Source organism: Oryzias latipes, chromosome 3 (assembly GCF_002234675.1).
Source record: "Oryzias latipes chromosome 3, ASM223467v1".
In the NCBI taxonomy this organism is placed as follows: Eukaryota; Metazoa; Chordata; class Actinopteri; order Beloniformes; family Adrianichthyidae; genus Oryzias; species Oryzias latipes.
The window spans coordinates 19,721,982-19,743,141 of record NC_019861.2 but is presented as its reverse complement, the minus strand read 5'-3'; the positions used below and the strand labels follow the sequence as shown (position 1 = coordinate 19,743,141).

General features: G+C 37.6%; 1 protein-coding gene across 2 annotated transcripts in view; it reads left to right on the top strand.

Moving 5' to 3' along the window:
- Positions 1–20,469, top strand: part of st5 (suppression of tumorigenicity 5) — a 48,473-nt gene extending 28,004 nt beyond the window's left edge. For both annotated transcript variants that reach the window (XM_023953452.1, XM_004067013.4), the window contains exons 10-20: positions 1,609–1,718; positions 1,944–2,013; positions 3,671–3,748; positions 4,457–4,597; positions 4,744–4,892; positions 13,892–14,069; positions 16,670–16,711; positions 17,054–17,165; positions 18,820–19,059; positions 19,326–19,412; positions 20,001–20,469. In XM_023953452.1, coding sequence (XP_023809220.1) covers positions 1,609–1,718; positions 1,944–2,013; positions 3,671–3,748; positions 4,457–4,597; positions 4,744–4,892; positions 13,892–14,069; positions 16,670–16,711; positions 17,054–17,165; positions 18,820–19,059; positions 19,326–19,412; positions 20,001–20,035 — 1,242 coding nt within the window. In that variant the 3' untranslated portion in view covers positions 20,036–20,469. The remainder of the gene's footprint in view (positions 1–1,608; positions 1,719–1,943; positions 2,014–3,670; positions 3,749–4,456; positions 4,598–4,743; positions 4,893–13,891; positions 14,070–16,669; positions 16,712–17,053; positions 17,166–18,819; positions 19,060–19,325; positions 19,413–20,000) is intronic.
- Positions 20,470–21,160: the final 691 nt, after the last annotated feature.

The following is a 21,160-nucleotide window of genomic DNA, read 5'->3' as shown; positions in this document are numbered from 1 at the left end:
CATACAACGAAAAGAACACTGTCCCTACTGTGAAACGTGGAGGAGATTCATTTCTGTTTTGGGGCTGCTTTGCTGCATCGCGCACAGGATGTCTTGAAGTTGTGCCAGGTAAAATGAAATCTCAAGATTATCAAGGCATTCTGGATAGAAATGTGCTGCCTAGTGTCAGAAAGCTTGGTCTCAGTGGCAGGTCATGGGTCTTCCAACAGGACAACGATCCAAAACACACAGCCAAAAACCCCCAAGAATGGCTAAGAGAAAAGCGTTGGACTATTCTGAAGTGGCCTTCTATGAGCCCAGATCTGAATCCCATTGAACATCTGTGGAAGGAGCTGTTACATGCTATTTGGAGAAGACACCCGACAAACCTGAGACAACTGGAGCAGTTTGCTCATGAGGAGTGGGCCAAAATACCTGTGGCCAGGTGCAGAAGGCTCATTGACAAATACAGAAACCGTTTCGTTGCATTGATTGCCTCAAAAGGTTGTGCAACAATATATTAAGTTACCATCATTTTTGTCCAGCCCTATTTCATGAGTTTTTTTTTTTTTTTTTATAATTCTGTTAATCAACAATTCAACAGTAATGGTTGATTTTGATTATTTTATATTAAATACATTTTAATTTATTGTTACTTTTGAACGTTTCAAGTCATTGCAGTGATCATTGTGGACTTTCTTTCTTTAACTGAGGGGTACCAACAGTTTTGTCCACCACTGCAGTTTCTGCAGAGCGGCAGTAGTTCAGTAGAAAGTCACCCCTGAGTTGTGGGTGGGACTGTTGGTGTGGAATAAATCTACCCCCTTCTCATCATCCCTCTGTTTACGCTCTCTCCCGCTAGCATAGAGCCTCTTACAACCCCAACCTAACATTGCTGGTGCAAGGAAAAAAACACCATAAACAAGATTTTTATTGTAGTGGGTCTTTAATGAACGTCAATCTGTTTCTGAAATAAAAACACATATGCATTTGTTACTGTATATGTTTATATTAAGTGCACTGTCCATATGATGCCACAGGTAAAACTTCATTTTCAGGTGCGCCAAATTCACTTCCTATCGGATTTATTATTTTTTTCCCAATAGCAACCTAGTAGAAAACAAAGGATGAAGTGTTCTTCTCGTTTCCGCACATCCTGGACATTTCCTCTAACTCATTTAGATTTAGGGCCTTGCACTGGGCAACACTTTGAATTTGAAAGCACATTCAGTTGCTCTGCCATGTAAACATGTTTCCTGTAGTCATGGCTAAGCATCATAACAGATGTCAGTAAGAACAAGAATTCCTTAAGCAAATATACAAAAATGGAAGAAAGAAACTGTTTCTACAGCCTGTTAGACTGGAACTTGAAAGGAAAAATTTGCAAATGATGAGGCACTGTTCTAAACATATGAGGTTCTTTAAAGAAACAACTGCAACGTGAGAATAACAGTTTGGTTTTCACTCACTGCAGTTTTATTTGCAGTTTGTGGATTCAGTTAATGTCTTATTTTGAAAAAGTCAGATGTAGAGCACTGTCCTGGACATTGAAAAGTGGCAGTGAAGTTTGGCTTCACTCTATAGACTCCTCATGGGAACTAAAATAACACTTTGAACTTTTTCCCTCAGCTGGAAAGGCCCACCAAGCAGATGAGAGAGGCAGAACAGAGACTCAAAGCCATTCCACAGTTCTGTTTCCCCGATGCAAAAGATTGGAGTCCTGTTTCAGAATACGCCAGGTTTGTCCAATCCTCCCAACATAATGAGATCTTTGCTGAGTTAAATGAGTAAATATATTTTTCAGAAATATTTAGGTCTCATATTTGTAGGTTTTTGTTTCAGTACCAAGCAAAAGGAAATAAAATCAATTATTCTTATCAATTTTTTAAAGAGTAGAGATTTACTTATTTTTTTGCACAGATGTCTCTCAGTACATGCATTGATGCTCATGCTTTGCTCTGCAGTGAGACCTTCTCATTCATGTTGACCGGGGAGGATGGCAGCAGGAGGTTTGGGTACTGCAGGCGCCTCCTGGTAAGCCTGTCAGTCATACTTTTCAGTACTCATGCCAATTAACCCATTGGAATCGGAATATGTCATCAAATTGTATTATGTTTTTGTATTCATGCAAGTATATTCTATTTAACCAAAATTACTTGCTGTACAAGATTATAACTTTTAAAGGAAGGGCAGGACAAAGAGGAACCATGAAAAACCAGTTCTAGTGCTCATTCCAGACTATTTCCTTTCTATAATGAAGCTGTGGAGTGCTTTGAAGTGTTGCTAAGCTTCCCATGAAGCTGGTGGGCAGAGAGCATGATGTGTCTGTTCATTCTCTTTTTCATTTGGTATTTCCCGGTGTGTTCAAACTAAATGTGAGGTTAAAAAAAAAGTCTACTTAGAACTATATTTCTACTGTGATTTAATTGTTTTTTTTTGGCGAAACAGTCAAAAACTTTGAGTCGTGCCTCAGTTGATCTGAGATTCACCTCAACAGGAGCAGATTTTTGTGAAAACAAAGAGGTGAGCCTCTCTCCTCCAGTAACTCGGTTTCCTTCCTGCTGTCTGTCTTGAAGTTGGCAGTGAGTTAGCATTCCTGAAGACTTGAATCAAGCTCCACACAGTTGATTGAATCATCCATTTGGAAAAACGGAGGAGAAACAAGACGGGAAAATTGTATACCTAATATGGACAATTGGATTGGCGCTTGTGGAGGAGCTTGTACTCATTTGTGTCTGTTGTGAGAAGGCAGAGGACGGGAGATAGGATCGGCAGGAGAAGATAAGTGACCTGTGTTTAGGAAGGAGGTAACCACATGAACGACATTAACCTAAAAATGACAGATTACATTAAGAGGCCTCCTCATGGCATGTTATCATGGGTTGTTTTTCTATTGACCTCCATTAACTCGTTTTATGATTGTGCATTTACTCTGTTGTCGCTGCCATGACTCTGTGAAAAGAGGATACCCCTGGGTGTTTAAAGTAGCCTGAAGGAGTGACCTTGTAGAGGTCATAGTCTTAGTTTTCTTTGGCATAAGATCTTTAAATCTGACTTTAGTTTGTAAAATTCAAATAAAACAACTCTTTCACTCAGATTCTTTTTAGAAAAAAAGGAATGCAAGTGTTTTTTGAATGCTAATAATGCCTGGAATACATAAATAACGTTTAAATTGTTTTTTTAAAAATGAGGGAAACAAAGATGACATTTTTGATTAATTCGACTGTTTCCCGATTGAGACTAAGAATGTTTGACTATTTGTAACCATTTTATAAATATACACAAATTCAAAGAAAAAGAAGCTGTTGCTTTTTTAAGTTCACATGTTTATGGCCAATTCTGTATACATGAAAATGCAGATTGTTATTGAGTTAGTTAACTGTGTTGCTATGCAGCACATCCTTTTTATGCTTCAGTCCTAGCTGAAGCAGTACTTTGTTGCTTTTGTTGCAAATATGAAACTACAAAGTGACTGTAGAACATTATACAGTAGATGGTTCATTAGTTTTGAGCCCTAAATCTTGATGTTTCTGGGTTTTTTTTAAATATAGAACCTCTTAACGACCCCATCTTGGTGGAGGTGTAATGTTATACTTCATTCCTGCCTTATGAATCCATTTATAACTGATGTTAAGATCTTCTGCAGTGCAGATATATCTTTTCATGTTCAGTGTTTTTCTTTTCCTTCCAGCCGACTGGAAAAGGACCTCGGCTTCCAGAGGTGTACTGTGTCATCAGCAGGCTGGGCTGTTTTGACTTATTCTCCACAGTGAGTTGTGTCTTTTTGCCACACATGCATGTGTGTGGACACGCACACACACACACCCACCCACACACACACACACACACACACACACACACACACATGGAAATGCAACCTCAGCCCTGTAGCTGTATTTGTTGCTGTAGTTGTGGTTACTGGTCTGACAGCTGATGGAAATCACTTACAGTTGTACCTCTGCTGGATGCTTGATCATTGATAAAGTTTACTTTGGTTTTTCCACAGTAATAGTTTCCTTCACTCCAGTCCTGCCAGTGTTAACACTGCGCAGAAAATTCTCTCTGATTTGCTTTTGCAGCTCTATCCGATCACTCCAATAATTCAAAGTTTTTGAATCCAGGCTGTTAAAGCCTACAACACGATGAAATGTGTCAAATCTAAACATGTCAGGATTACCTCCAATCAGAGAAGTGTGTATTGTTCTTAGAAATTCTCCAGCTTTGAAACTTGTGATAATTTCAGAATTTTATGAACAGCACAGCTTAAAATGTCAGCTGAAGAGGAAGTGATTAAATAGTTGTGATAAATAAAGAGAAGTGCTTGATTTCAGGGGGGACTTTTTGTGAGACAAGGAGTGCAGTGGATGAGCATTATATCATCTGACCATGAAAATGAATCATTCTCCAAATCAAATATCTAGACAAAACATCAAGACATATTATCTTATGGCTGATGATGGTTAAAATATGTCTTCAGATTCTGGATGAGGTGGAGAGGCGAAGGGGTATCTCGGCGGCACTGGTCTATCCCTTCATGAGGAGTCTGATGGAGTCTCCCTTTCCTGCGCCAGGAAAGATCATCAAAGTCAAGACTTTCCTGCCAGGTGCAGGGAATGAGGTCAGAGCGATTGCCAAAGCAAAACCCAACTGTTCCCACTAATTTAATTGCGAGGTTACCCAGATCGTGTGTAGACAGAGCTCAGCTGGAAATGTGCTCGCAGAATTGGACTCACAGGGGATTCGATGCTCTTTGTGGTCATCCAGGTCATTGAGTTGAGGCGGCCCACAGACTCCAGACTGGAACACGTGGACTTTGACAGTCTGTTCAGCTGCCTGGGTGTCCGACAGGTGATACGCGTCTTTGCCTCTCTGCTGCTCGAGCGCAGAGTCATCTTTGTGGCCGATAAACTCAGGTGAGTAGTCATCATTTCAGCTCCGTTGATCCAATCACATTTTGGTATTTGGAGTTGGACATGTTCCTATAAAAACATGATTCTATAGCAAGCGTGTCAGAATTCAGGCCTTGAGGGCCGGTGTCCTACATGTTTTCCAACCAACTTTCCTTTGAAGCTCCTTATTGACTAAACACTCCTGATCCAGGTAATCGGCAGCAGATAAGGCAGGATTTCTGGAAAACCAGCTGGAGGCCGGCCCTCGAGGCCTGGAGTTTGACACCCCTACTTTATAGCATCACCATATCTCTGCAACATGTATAGACACTGAAGTGTTCATATTTTATCTTCTGTAAACCTCAGTGACATAAGGAAGCTGTAGGAGGAAATCAACCACAAAGTAGGTATCTGGCAGATATCTTTGAGTCTGGTCTAAACAAGAAAACTCATTCCCTATCTTGTCCTTAATCAGAAAGTTGTTGTTTCAATCATGCTTTTGTTTTAAAGTTTAATTATTTATTTGTTTACTCTCTGCGATACAGACAAATGAAAGCGCTTAAAACAGTATTTCCTGGTAATGTTAACAAAAGCTTCACATTGTCTTTGAGGACAAAACATGCGATCCCAATCACTAGGCTTTGTCTGTATCCTGCTGTAAGAAATCAGAATAGTTATGCCAAAAAAATTTAAAAAAAAATCCCAAGTTGCTTTTGTTCAGGTTCCATAATCTTACAATAGTCCCAATAGTCCCAAATTGCCATTGATGTGTGGAGCTTTATTTAGTCTAAGATACATAGTAATTGATTATTTTGTATTTTTTCTCTTCTAAAATAGACATATCTCCAGTGTCATTATATAGAAAACAATATGAACTAATTTACTTTAACTGTTATTTTATTAGAAGAAAAAAAGCCAAGTTTAGCTTCTGGAGATTATACTTAGAATATTAGGCAAATATTAGGCAGTGGATACCAGCAGACTGCTTTTGAAACTTTTTGGACCTAATGTTACAGGTCATGAGGGTTTCATTACTAGAGCTTTGCTTCCTAAACAATAACAACGCATTGATCAATACATTATACCTCCAACACAACGTAAATGCATGATTTAGGGAAAAAATATTGATAATAAGTCTGTGATAGCTTTGATCGGTCTTGTTTTGGACATCTTGCGACCATGAAGAAAAAGTAGATGTGTTCGCAAACAAACAAATTTGTAGGTCAAATGACTTGGGTCAGGCTTCCAGGCTGCTATGCAGATTAAAATAGACTAACTGAAAAGTAAACATATTCTGGTGTTTCTGTAGACTGGTACACATTCTGTTGTGGGACCCTAAGAGAGCAGAACATGTGCAAATGACTTAAGTTTTTTACAATTGCATGCAGTTTTACTTACAAAAACACGATCATTTTATTTTTAACGTCTTTTGCTTGTTATTTTGCATCGGTTTTCTCAGTAAACACACTTTTTTGGGTTTCCTGAGTCAAACATTGACTTGATAGCCATGCACGCTGGCACACAAACTTACAAATTTATTTCATTTTGTGGTTTGGTCTATTTATGCTAAACAAACACAGGTCAGCATTACCCATGCTATCTATTGGGCGGCTGTCTGTCCAGGTTCAGATCACAAATAAAGTGGGTCATGTGGGTGAGAGTCACTGTGAGAGGGGGTCATGGTGGGGTCTGAGGAGATGTGAAGGGTCTCAGAGGATTTCGTATCCCATTCCGTCCTTTTATACTAAAAAAAGAAAGACGTAGCTTTGAAAGTTGGAGACCAGGGTGGAGTGTGTGGGGGGATTTTGGTGCGAAAAGTAATCTCTCGACATATCAGAGCTCAGTTTAAACAAACATCAGTGGGGGCAGTGACTGTGGGGGAAGGAATGCACTTCCTGTGTGTGCGACTCTGCCCTCTGTGATCTGTGGCTCAACTGTCGCCGTTTGACTTACAATGCCATGTTAACTCCCTACGTATGGGTGACCTCTCTGTCTCGCTGGAGAAAATGTCTCCACTGCTCCTCATTAATTAGTGTGGGTGTAACATCAAACGGCTAATGTAACCAGATTGGCACTTTTGTGGTATATAACTATCCTGACTGATTCACAGGTAACACCTCTACAAACTTTAGAGAAAATGCTAAAGTTATCTTGCCACTAGGACAGCCCAGCTCTCTCAGGGATCTTTTTTTTTTGGAAGAGAAAAAGAAAACATTTTTTTCTCAAAGAAACTGCTCTTTTTTGTATAAAAGAAAGATTAGCCATGGAGTTTATCCCACAACCTCCTAGTTTCTGGCCAGATCTTCTCACATTTGTCCACTTAGCTGTTTCCCTGACCGAAAAGAAGTCATGTTTTTACAAAGTCCCTAATCAGGACAAGTAATTTTACTAAATAAATTACAAAAACAAAGTACTTTTATTACATCTTACTTTGATTTCAATTTTCAATACCCCTTGTTGAGAGTGGCATGCCTTGGATCCCATTTTTGTAGAAATAATGCATTCTGAGGTCTTATCAGACTCAACCTTGTGAAACTACAAAGAGCGTTAGACAGAATTTTTTATAAATATATTTATTACTCTATAATCTACTCCTCAGATAGTAAAACCTGGGAACCTTGTTTTTGATTTAGGTCGAGATTTACCGTACTCAATTCGATGGGATGTTGACCGCGACATTTTGACAATAAATTCAATACCAGGAATAGAGAGGGCTAGCATGCAGACAAAAAAGTCACAACCATGACAACAGAAATGACAGACCACAACAACTGGTTTCTTCATGCTGTATGATGTGTTTCGCTGAGGAGTAGTTGTCAGAAAATTAGCCTAATTTCTATATTTACAGGGGGGGAAAACATAGATAACATTAGAGAGAAAAAAGGAGGAAAAGCTTGCTTTCTGTTGGAGCGGGCATCTGTGACCTCCAGAGCTGGTACATATGGTTTCATGAAAGGCATGAAACTGGTTGTTTGCTCAATTTAAAATATCCAAACAAAGAAAATAAATTTTTAGATAATCACAGTCCTTTTGAGCAGAGTTAACTTTACTGTTCAGTTGATTGCATCCAATTGCGCTGTTCTTGTTTTAAGATTTGAAACCTTGCTTTTGTGCCTTGGTGTTTAGCAAACATAAACGCCATCCTTCTATCTTTGGTTGCATTTGAAAACATTGACTTCATGACAACACTAATGACTGATATGATAAAATACCTTTTCCCTCTGGAGCTTCAGTGATTAATCCAGTCCCAAAATACTTCAGCTGCAGACCATTATGTATGTTTGTTTTCCCAAAAATGTATATTCAATGCATCCTAAAGCTTAATAGTAGAAGCTACTTTAGCGAATACTCACATTCACGCAACGCTTGCAATCATTCATTTGAGGTTGTGTTGGTTTTTCCAAAGACGTTTCTGGTTCCAGATGAAAGCCTTTACGCAGGGTTCCCTTTAAAGGTTCAAGCACCATCTATTGACTCTAACAATAAGTTTAAAGCACAATCAGAGGGATTTATTATCAACTATGTTGCTTTGTACATTCTTAAATTAAGTGACCTGTATGTGCTGACATGGTTTTATCACTGCTGCTGACTTCTGTAAACAGTCGTGTTTGTCCTCAGGCAGCGTTGAGAAAGATAACCAGATTGAATGTGCAGAAACCTACTGATATGAGTTAACATGAAGAACTACAAAGCTGTTTAGGATGTGCCAGAACATTTGATCATTATTTCCTTCCTGGATATGACTCTTGTTAAGAAAGCATCTAGTTTTTCTTTAAACAAAAGTTTAGGAGGTTTAGTTCTTTCCATACAGCGTAAGAGACATTCTCCTTGTAAAACTATATATGAATCTGTTTACATTTTCAGCATACAGCATATCCAGTGTGTCCAGACTTTGTGGGATTGTATCGTCACAGTATGGCAGTAAAGTTTTTGTGTAACTTTTTTCTATTATCTAGAGGACATGGTCCCTAAATGTAAATGGAGAATATCATCCAGAAAAAAGAAATAGAAACATTTTCTCATAGTCACGGTAAATAAACAGCTTTCACTTTTACTCCTGCACGGAAGTTGATTTGAGTGTGATCATTCATGTTTCACCTGGCGTCAAAGCTAAGAAAGGTCCAGAGTATAAGGTGTCCTGTCATCTTTTTTACAAAAATCATCTATCTAACAGCAATAATGTACATCCCTAATGCATTACACTGTTACAGTTTTAGGATTGAGGGTGACATTGAACATGAAGCAGCAGATCTGGCTGTGCGCCCACATCCGTTCTGCCCTTTGATCATTAGTGCTCCGTCTCTTAAACACATTCTCTTACATGTTACACAGAGACAGAACAAAGCCAAAGCCACATGTAAAAACTCCACTGGTTTCTCATGTGGTGTCTAGCTGTGTGGTAGAGTGAAATCAACACACTGTAAACATTTGAGATGTTTGTTCTCCTCAAAGAGTTGAGCAAGATCTGAATCTTACCAGTTGGCTCATGCAAACTGTTGCATTGGTAAATCGTTTTCTTTAAGTCTTAAGAAAAGTTCTTAATGCTATTTAAAGGCGAGATTGGAGTAAAAGATTGTTTAATATCTGAAATACCTTAAAAAAAACAATCCTCTCACTCAACTTTTGTTATTGGGTTTGTGGTTGCCAAAGCTTAAAAGTGCTTCATTCAGTTAGTTGTTTGATTTTAAATGTACTGTAACACTACAGATCTTGATCAGGGAGTTATCCAGCTTCCCCATCTTTTTGTTCCACCCAATTACACATCACGCTTCATTTGCTGTACCTTAGCATGGGTTAGCACAAGCTTCCTACACTGACCTATAACAACTGCTTTCTTAAACTTGCTTAAGTCATCAGTCTTTTAACAATACCACCACAGTCACGGCAGGCTCTGAGTTATACTTAAAGAGAACAAAAACACTGTTGGAAATATACTCTATGTTCCATAATCAATTTTGCAATTTATTTCAGTTCCTACTGTCTTCAACATCTTATTTACCAGGGCAGGAATAAAAACAATGACTGAGTTAAGGCACAGAGATGTGTTTTGAGTCATGTCTCCACAGTGAACACTAGATTCAACTTCCTCTTTTTGGTTTTCCCTAAAGCAAAATAAACAGATTTTTGGGTGGTGGAACTAGAAGTAGAATGGGGTTTACATGGAGCTACAGGCTGCAGAACATTGATTTGTTTACATTAAAAGTACAATGAGGAAAAAACACAAAACGATCCATGTTTACAAGCATTCTGATTACAGCTCATGTAATTAGAATTTGTCCTTTTTTATTGTACTGTCTCATGTGCATGAGAAAGATGTTTTCCATTGTACCCCTTTAAGTAACCCATTCATTTTTTTCATTGATACATTTGCAAGCAACTCAATGTCGTGTATTGCAAAAAAAAGTTGACAAATGAAGGTGTCAGCAATAAATAACATAATAAAAATATAATAAATGAAAAAAGGGCAACTGCTTTATTAGAAGTTCCATGGATCCAGGGATCTGTGATCTCTGTGAATTATGCGATATGTTCTGAAACAGACCTAACAACCATATCTGCCTTAACGTTTAGGCAGGAAATCTTCTGAGGAACCATAGGCTACCCTTCCAAGTCTCTAGCTTCTTCAACTGACCAGGAGTTTTCCCACATGCCTTCCAGTGTGCTGCAGGTCTTTTCTTCACAACAAACCCATTCTCTCCATTTTTTCTATGTTTTCCATCGAAGCTGCCACTTAGCTTTTTGTCTATTCATTTCAGCTCCATATAAATCTCTTACTTTACACCCTGGCAGAATGTCTTAAAATGAATGTGTCCCTGAACACAACACACATAATGGATCCTCACCTGGCCACCTATTCAAATTCTGGAGGGATGCAAGAATATGTTGCTCCTAAGACAGAATTCATTCTGCTTGCCTCTTATCCCAATGTCTTTTCAAGAAAGTTGTTTTTTCCCTGTCACTATATCCACTGACTTTGTATCACCTGAGAAACCTCTTTTTACATCTTGCAGCCTCGTTTTGCTTTTTAATTTTCCCTACAACCAGCTCTCTTATAACCTGCAGGTGGATTTTTGTGGCTTAACCTTCGTATTTGAATTCAACTTTTCTAACAGCCTTCTGGTACATGCATGGTGCTGTGGTGGTGATTGGCATATGATGCATAATGCATTTGTCACAACTCCAAACCATGCTGGTCTGACCCAACTTGAACTCTGTTCTACAAGCTGTGGGCCAGCAGCCTTCTTACATGGAAAACATCCACTTTTAAGTACTAGCCAATCTGTTTTGAATGGAATTTAGTCTGCAATAGTCATTAGTTGGCATTCCTGCAGTTGTTATGTAAAAAACGAATGAAACGGCATTTAGCAGGTATTATTCAATTCAGCCATTATCCCTGCCTTGATTCTACTTTGCACTTTTCCTTTTTTTTTTTTTTGCTGAACTAGAACTAATTACACATAAGTTAATGTCTAGCAGCTCTTCTGCTTTATTGCTCAGTCTCATGATTTCAACCACTTAACAATATAACTATAGTTGATCAGAATCAGACATCTGCTGTTTGGTGCACTCTAAATAGGAGCTCCACAGGGCCCCCCTGTAGAGTGTTGCGACTGCGGTCACACCCTCTCCTCCCACAGGGAGGCTGTTATTAGAATCTGACCAGCTGAGTTTTACATTAGTCTTACTTTCATGAATGCTTAAATGCAGCTGTAGACACACAGCTTCTAATGTCGACTCCTTCAACACCTGCACATTTTTCATTTCACCTCAGACAGTTGTACCGTAATTAAAATCAGACAGAATTTTGGCTTTGAACGCCTCAATTTCTGCAGTGTTAGACCAAGAGCCAGTGGTTGCAGATTCCAATGGACAGGAAGTAAGGAAAAGCTATTTGGAGGCCAAGGGACCGAACAGAACATTCCTTTAAGAATAAAAATGCATCATGTGTAACTTTCCTGCAGGTCCTCATGTGCTCTCTTTCAGCATTACCTTGAGTTCAGATAGAGATCCACTGTTCCAAATGCTTAAATCAGCAGTGTAACAATGGCACTGAACTTCTCTGACCACACATTGGATCACATTTATCCAGTTAGAGTTTAATAAGAATGGAATCTGAAAACTGGAGCAAGTAACAGTCTCAAATTAAGACCACGAAACTGAAATTCCACAGCCATCATACATTTTTAATGAGAGGACAATGCAGCAAAAAGAAACTCAAACATCTCACTTGAGATAGATGTGGCTCATTTCAGACATCAGCCAGAGCCAAAGCTTTAATGGCATATTTACATTTTTTTTAATTCGAATTTTTGGTGTTTTTAGTTTTTCTTGGTTGCAAGACAGAAGCTGAAACAATATTTGGATCTGGATATGACTGGTGTCATCATTCTACAAACCATCTTTGAACTGAAATTAAACTTCAGTCACATTATACCTTATACATTATGCATTCAGTATATGTGTGGAGACCCTAAACTTTTATTGTTAAAATAAAAAGATGAAATTTCCTTAAAGCATTATTGTTCTTTGTTACGTATGCCTGAAGGTTCAGATTTCATTTTTTTCTTGTTCTTTCAAACTTCGGGTGGCAACTTCTTTTTGCGTATGTTTTCACTGCACGCACATTTTACCACGGTAGTGTGTTCAGGGAAAGAGTGTAAGCGATGCTTTTGGGGCCAACTGCATATAGCCTGTAGCAAAGCCTTTTTTGAGTCCTGTGTCTCATTGCTCCCTGTTGGAACTCGTCAAACCCAGGAGACAGGATCTGTTGGGATTCATCAAAGTCTCTCCAGGCTAATTGAAAATCAAACAGGTAAAAAGAAAAGCTGCGAAGACTTAACATTTTGAGTGTATAGGAAGACGCCTCAAAAAAATAAAAAAAAAAGGTCAGGTATTGTGGTGCCTTCGGCTTGTGCTGGTGTAATTCTATTTCAGCCTGTCAAGAAATATTTGAATGGCAGCACGTTGACTCATGGGAAGTCGAGATAAAAGGCTGTGGAAAACATGTTGCCTTAATGAATAATGTGGAAAAGGCTGAGGTAGTTATTTCTTTCTGGGCACATCGATTATACCGCTGATTCCAGTTCTCTGTATCTTACTCACGACTAGTTTGCAATATTTCTTTGGGTTCAAACTGTTTACGCAAGGGCTCAGTGTGCTGTTAAAGGCAGTGGATGTGGAAAATAATGTACAGGGTAGTCATTGCATACCACGTTTGATCCCAAGTCTTGTTCCTGATCCACGCTGATTTAGTGCTTTCCAGTGTGTGTTTATGTGTGAGAGCTACTGGGCCCCGGTTTATTTTTGCTCGTTTTGTGTACATGGACCAAACTGTATGTGAAAGAAAGAGGCGAGGGTCAGCCACTGTCAACAAGCGGCGGATCGTGAGAAAGACGGGCTGCTATTTGTGATCCTGATGTTATGCCACAGCTGTCAAATTTAAACCCAACTGTTGCTTTCTGGGATCACGTCAGCAGTCCTGCAGCTTAACTACAGCAGTATGTCTGAGTCACGCCACCACTACACACAGAACACTGTAACCTCACAGTGAGGCATTTTATTGGACTCAACCTTCGTCATTGCGGTTTCTAGTACCAGGTGTTTTACTCCTTTGCCCTCTTTGTATCAGAAGTTTTAGCGTCAAGACTTGAAAGAACTTTAACGACTACATCTGCAAAACAGTTTGCATGATTTATCTCATCATGTATCTAATAAAACACTCATGAGAAGTAAGCGTTAATTATGTCTACTCGCATCCCAGCTCATTTATTATTATCTAGAAATAACAATAAATATTTTGTTATGGTAGATCTTTGCCAAAATCGACTTCATCCTGACACAAATTCTTAAGAAAACAAAAGAAATCTTAAATATTTTCTCTATGTTGTCTGTTATTTATGAATTTAGTGGTGTAGCTTTGGGAAAAAAAACGACACCCGTGATAACTTCATGTGGCCTCTGAGGCTCAGGGTTAGGTTTGAAGTTGGTTGACATCTTTCTGTTTTCTTTTCTCCCATCAACAGCACACTATCCAGCTGTATGCATGCTGTGGTGGCACTGCTCTACCCCTTCTCCTGGCAGCACACCTTCATCCCCGTTTTGCCAGGCTCCATGTTGGACATCGTCTGTTGCCCCACCCCCTTCCTGGTGGGGCTGCTGTCCAGCTCATTGCCCAAACTTAAAGAGCTTCCTGTTGAAGAAGTAAGTGCAGTACCCAAGCTCTGCTTTCTTTCTTCCTTCTCTTATTAGAATAGAATAGAACTGTATTGATAGGGAAAAATGAAAATTCTCTTGTTACCATAGCCCGATTAAAAAGTTTACCCAAATCGTTATGAATTCAATATTTCAGAGAAATATCTCCTTTATTCTGCATTGCTATGTATTTATCTCCTTGGTTTCTGATGTTCCCCGACTGAATAACATCTGTGTCAAATGTTACGGTTTGGGTAATTTATAAAATCATTTTTCATTTAGACCAATCAAAAACAATGTATTTTAAGTAATGTATTTAACAATAAAAATTATATTTTTACAAATATCAAATACGTTTTTATAAGGAAATCATGATGTAGGACAAACTTTGAAAGATTTGTATTTTTGCAGACTTAATAAATTAAGTTAAATAGGGGTGTAACGTTTATTTTTTTAATCTTAATTTTTTCCAGCAAACAATACAAACAGTACAATATCAAAACAACAACAACAAAAAGAGCAACAGAAAAAAACGGGAAAAAAACCCTGCTGATTTTACTATTAAGTGTTTAAGTAGAGGTTGAGTTGTCTATATACCGTTGAAATAATCAATAAATGGTTGCCATGTTTCATAAAAAAGGTTTTCTTGGTGTCTCAGTAAAAATTTAATATTTTCTAAATTTGTGTATTGCATTATGTTTCTTACCAAAGAAGATGTGTTTGGGGAAATTTGCTTTTCCAATTAAGTAGGATTAGACATTTAGCCAATAGGGTAACATAATTGAAGACATTTTTTTTGTTTACTGTTTAAACAAATTCCAGCAGTTGGCATTCCAAGTAATCCTGCTATAGGGTCCAATGGGAGTTTAACTTTAAAAATTAGAGACAATTTTTCAATTATTTTTGTCCAACAGGGAATGATTTTGTTGCAGTTCAAAAATGTGTGGGACAGTGAGGCAGGAACATGTCCACAACGTTCACATGAGGGGTCCACTCCTGAGAACATTCTTGATCATTTTTTCCTGGACAAGTGCAGTCTGTGAAGGATTTTGAACTGGATTAAACCATGTCTGCTGCACACTCTTGCTGCGCCCTTATCCACTGTTCTTCTGTAATTGTTGTTGTCAAGTCCAAACTCCAGGCTTCTTTCAGATGATCCAATGTAGCGGTACATTCAATATTTAAAAGATTATGATATATTGTAGAAATGGAGCCCTTTTTCAATGGATCTTTGAGTAAAATCTTATCCATAACGTTTTCCTGGGAAAGGAGGGAAAAATTGCCCTAGTAAGTTCGCGAATCTGTAAATTTTTGAAAAAGTCTTTGTTATCAAGATTATATTTTTGTTTTAATTGGTCAAATGTAGAGAAGGTCTTATTTATGAACAAATCTGCAACTAAGTGGATCCCTTTAGAACCCCATTGTTTAAATGTATCATGTGATAGTAATTTATAAGCTTGATTGTTGGTCAATGGCATTTGTACTGAACAAAAATTCCATTTAAAATATTTTTTTATTTGGGACCAAATTTTAAGGGACTGAGATACTACTGGGTTCTGGCATTTAAATTTAGAAAGATCTGATGTACAATATAGCAGTGACTTTACTGTATTTGGGAAGAAAGCTTGATTTTCCAACCGTTCCCAATCAGGTCTGGTTTTTCCGTCCCAGAAGGACATACATCAAATATTACAGGACCAATAATACAGGCTAAAGCTGGGTAGTCCTAATCCTCCCAAGAAATTTGGTCTTTACAAAATTTTTTTTAATTCTGGGTGTTTTTTTTTGTTCCAAATAAATGATGAAATAAGAGAATCTATTTTTTAAAAACTTTTTATGAACTATGATGTGAACTATGACTATAATGTTCTATGACAGAACATTATTAGAACATTCTACCACACTGTATGGTCACGTCTTTGCAAAATTCAAAGTGTTTTCATTTTCATTTTCTGCTGCCATCACATGTGTGATGTCCGCTGTGATGGCACTCAGTGGTTTTTAATTATAGTAAAGTAAACCTAATATGCCTATCCAAATAGTATTTTGCAATATTGATATTATTGATTTATTTTATCTTTTAATGGTTTAGGTCGATTCGATTAACAACTTTCCTTTGACAGATCGATCTGCAGGGATCGTAGGAATATATAAATCGATTCATTGATTAAGTTGATCAATCCCCTAAAGTCAAACATGAGTACATGTGGAGTGTGACAAAAGAAAAGTTGTTGTGGATGTCTACCTTGGTATTATTGTTAAGATAATGTTAAAAGATGTTTGTCTTCCTCTTGATTCTGGATTTAGTTGATGATAAAAAAGAACTGCAATCAGATGACCTTTAAAAGAAAATCAGCAAAAGCTTACATGGAGTCTCTATTTCCAGGAAGTCAGGATGAACAGGCCTGTCCATCATAGACACAACTAAAGAGTATCTTAATGTTTCCATTCCTGATTTTGACTTACACACAAATGAACCCTTGTTAAAAATAAATCTTTTCTCTCTGACATTTCTGCTGTATTTGCTTCTCTTTATGAATATTGTGTAAATGTGGGCATTTTAATGATTTCAGTTTTTTTTTAGTTGTTTTCTTTTTTCTTCCACTCAGGCTTTGATGGTTGACCTGGGAACTGACCGCTTCATTCGACAGGTTGGTGCTGACAAAACAAAGAATTATCAGTATAATTAATCGTGTTTATGGGCTTTTACCATAATAACCTTTAGCTTCAGATTTCCCACTAAAACTTCTTATATATACATAAAGGAGCATTCTGTTGGTGTGTGGCTTCTGGAATAGTTCATAAGCTCTCAAGAATGTTTGGTTACACAAACTAAACATATCAAATATCAAATCACAACTCAATAGTCGTACTTGGCAAATGTAGCTGATTGTGCTGTTTCTTTTTCAATCCATTACATCTCTTGAGAGGCTGACATTTGGAGCTCCGTGTTGTTTATCACTGGTGACTGCAGTGTTTTATTTTGTTTATAGATGGATGATGAAGCCTCATTGTTGCCGCGGAAACTTCAAGCAGCTCTTGAGCAAGCACTGGAGCAGAGAAATGACATCATTAACCAGGACTCTGACAGTGAATCAGACGATGGTGAGTAAAAGACAGATCATCTCCACCAAGAAGAAAGACTTTCTCCTGGTGAACTCAAGCAGCTCGTGCAGAGACCCGCATTTGCATGTCTGTAAATCTCTTTGGGAAATGACGTCTTCCTCCTGTATAAGGTGAAGTCATCATGAAGGTAGCAGCAAGAGTCTGTCTTTTAACCCTTGTGCTATCTTCGATGACCCCACCCTTACTTTGATGTGTTCTCCCTACCATGACAAAGGTGGATAAAGGTGGAAAGATTTCATGTAATCCATGGACACCAGTGAAGATCACAAATCATTGAAGAAAAAAGGTTCAGAGCACTGTCTAGTGGGTCTAAATGACCCAACTCCCAATGTTAAAGTGCCTAGGATAGCACAAGGGTTATGTCACATTTACATACTTCTGCTACAATGCAAGTAGTACACATTTCAAAATCACAGTGAATATATTTTTTGACAAAAACATTTTAACTCAAAATAAACCAAAAAGCCAACAGCTGAGCTTAATTATAGTAGTTAATCTTAATTAGCCAAGTTAAAACAGGTTAAGTTAATTAACTAATGTTTCCCTGCTTTTTCAGTTCAGATCACAATTAAGACTATCTTTTTTAATGTTCAAGTTTAAACATAAAAAGGAAGAAACACTTTTTATGATATCTAATAAGAATTATGGAAAACTGTAGTATTTTCCATAATCCATGGACATCAGTGAAGATCACAAATCATTGAAGAAAAAAGGTTCAGAGCACTGTCTAGTGGGTCTAAATGACCCCACTCCCAATGTTAAAATGTCTAGGATAGCACAAGGGTTAAGCAAACATGGAGCAAGAAATAATTTTGTAACACATTCAAGAATAGACTTCATTCTTGCAAAAAGATAAAATATTTTCCTTCAGTACACCTTCTCAACTTTTTGTTTAATGTTTAATTGACAATGCATAAAAAACCCAAAATGAAGCAAAAATATTCTATGTTTGTTCGGCCTGAATGTCTTGTAGGAATCGGTTATGGGATAGCAATATGCTGTTTTAGCATGTCTTTAGAAAAATAAAATAAAAAAGTCTTAAAAAACATGGAATTCACTTTTAAAATCGTTGATTTTTTTCCCCAAAAAAATTCTGTTAATTTGATATGTTATATATTTAAACTTTATTTTTTCATTTTACACGTACTAAGTATTTACCAATCTAAATCAATACCAGAAAGTTCAAGAGGTCTGGATCATGTTGTTGTTTCTTGATGTTCCTCATTAACATCAGCTACATTTCTGACAGCATTTGCACTGATATTCAGCCCAAGGAAATGATGAAAACAAAAGACAGCTAAACACGATAACTTTGATAGGGCCTCACAGTTAACCGTCTATGTTGTTCTAGTCTTGAAAACAGTTTGCTTTACACATTAGCACAATAGAGCCTGTGTTTGTACTTCTACTTTTCTGTAAAATGTTATTTATTTAGATCAATTAAATGCAAAATCATGAAACAATAAAAAAAAACATAATTAAGTTGATTCCTGTAGCAACTAAAGCAGTTTGAACGTTGGTTCAGAAAGAATAATCTTCTTTTTCTGATCACTCTGAGTAACATGACCGGTGAAACAACACCATGTCCTTGATCAATGGCTCTGCTGACTTTTCTTCTTGTTTCTTTTCTCAGAGTACAATTCGTTGAACAGTCTCGTGTCAGAAGCCTTTATCCGCTTCTTCCTGGAGACGATCGGACATTACTCTCTGTTCATCACTCAGAATGAACGGGGAGAGCGTGTCTTCCAAAGAGAGCCCTTCCGCAAGTCTGTGGCTTCAAAGAGCATCCGTCGTTTCCTGGGAGTTTTCATGGAGTCGCAAATGTTTGCGGGGTTCATTCAAGATCGGGAGCTGAGGAAAACCCGGGCTAAAGGTAGGCGGGGGTCTTTTGCAGGGTAGGGGCCAGGAATCTGAATGTATTTATTTTTATTTTTATGTGGCTGTTCCCTCCTCACAATCACTTTCCACCTGAAAGTCCTGGACTTACACTGACCTCTAGTGGCAGAGACAGTTTATGTCTTCATGTTCCCCAACCACATCACAGAACCCTTCTTGGCAGAACAAAAGCTTATTGCTTCTTGGAATACTGACATATGTCCTCCCTTTTTTGTGTTTACCTTTTAATTCTTCTCTTGACAGGCCTGTTTGAGCAAAGGGTGGAACAATATCTGGAGGAGCTGCCAGACACAGAGCAAAGCGGAGTGAACAAGTTCCTTAAAGGCCTTGGTGAGTTCTGCAGGCTCATCTTTCAGTAGGTAGAAATTGTGCAAAATAAGCAGAAGTGTAGCACATGTTTTCTTCTGCTGTAGATGTTTACCAGCAACACTCATTCGTTTTTGTGCCTTTGTCACACACTTATTCTCACTTATTCACTTGTTCTGATTTTCTAAAAAAAAAATCTAAATGTCTAAAGACGACATCGATATGTTTTATTGTATGAGTCCAAACTTAAAACATAAGTCATAAATGTGTGTGAAAAAGGTACTTTTTTTCTGGATGGGTCAAATTTTGCTCCAAATTTGCTGGAGTTTCATTTTGTTAACTAAAATCTTAAATTTTAGCTGTGTCACACCATAAAGCCTAAAAATTCAATGAGTAACGGTGTTTTCCTTTCATTTATATGTACAAATCTAAATTGTAATTGGTTTTTATGTTTTAGATTTTGTTTTGAGTCTTTACTATTGACCAACATATTTGTCTAGCTTTCCCTGGCTCTTTTCAATGCTCTATAATTTAAAAATTTAAAAAGGAAGAGAAACTATTGCATTTAACTTGCATGATTAAATTTGTTTGCATATTTTACATGTTTTGCAGGAAACAAAATGAAGTTTCTCCACAAGAAGAGCTAAGAAGACAGATTAAGACCCATGAGTTTGTCTTTCAAGAGGATTCTCCAACTTTTGCATTTTGTTGCTTTTTTAAAAAGTTTTATTAAGCAATGTACATATTGTTTCACTGTAAGCTGTGATAATCTTCAGTGTATGTTTATAGTACCTTGTGAGACAGCTTTAGCAGGACGGTACACGGTGAGTGAATCACAGAGTAACCACTGATGTCAGAGCGTGCTTGTTAAGAATGTTGTCGGCATGCATGGGTGTACATGAGTGGATATGAGCGTAGATGTACAGTTTGTATGTATTTTAAAAAAAAGAAACCCTGTTTTTTTTCTCTGTTTAATAATTGTATTCAATAACTGCACAAGCATCCAGATAATGAAGAACAACTATTTCTACTCTCTATGGTCTCCTGCATCTGTTATTAAATCATTCATTTGGTTTGCATATGTGAGCGTGTTGAGTCTTCGCATAATATGTGATCTTATTATTATTATTTTTTAATTTTTGACTCACATCCGACCAAACAACATCCATTTCTAAAGAAGTTATTTCCTTAAGACTTGACATGTCAATGACAGGCTTCCTCACAGCAATGTGTTAACCAGAGCTGGTAAAGTCCCAAAAGGCACAGTATTGTAGCACCAGCCACCACATGCTGCCGCTAACCTAATTATGTCTGTGCACATCACTCCTGTGACAGTCACTGCCATGCTGTTATTAGCTCTCCTCACTGTGGGTGCCAGGTGCCATGTTACTGTCCTTCTGCCTTTGTCCTTTAAAACTGTAAAGAGGTTTTGAATAGAAAGCAGAAATAAGAACATAGATTTTGGTAAGACATAAATTATAACATTCTGTTTCAAGAAGCACAGCAGCCTAAAAGTGGAGGTGTAAAATGTCTGAAATACTTTATTTTGAAAATACGGCATGGTAAATTAAACCTTCATGAGTGGGACTACACGCATGTGTGTATTATATGGAGTTATATATTTTCAAAAATATTTGAAGCTAAACTTTTTGCATATAAATAAAAAGTAAGAAAAATCTGCATTTCGTGCAAAGAATAAATGTTGCACTCTTCAGTTTGCGCTTTTAATAAATGTACCTTGAATTTTTTTGAAGGTGAATTTATCGTTCATG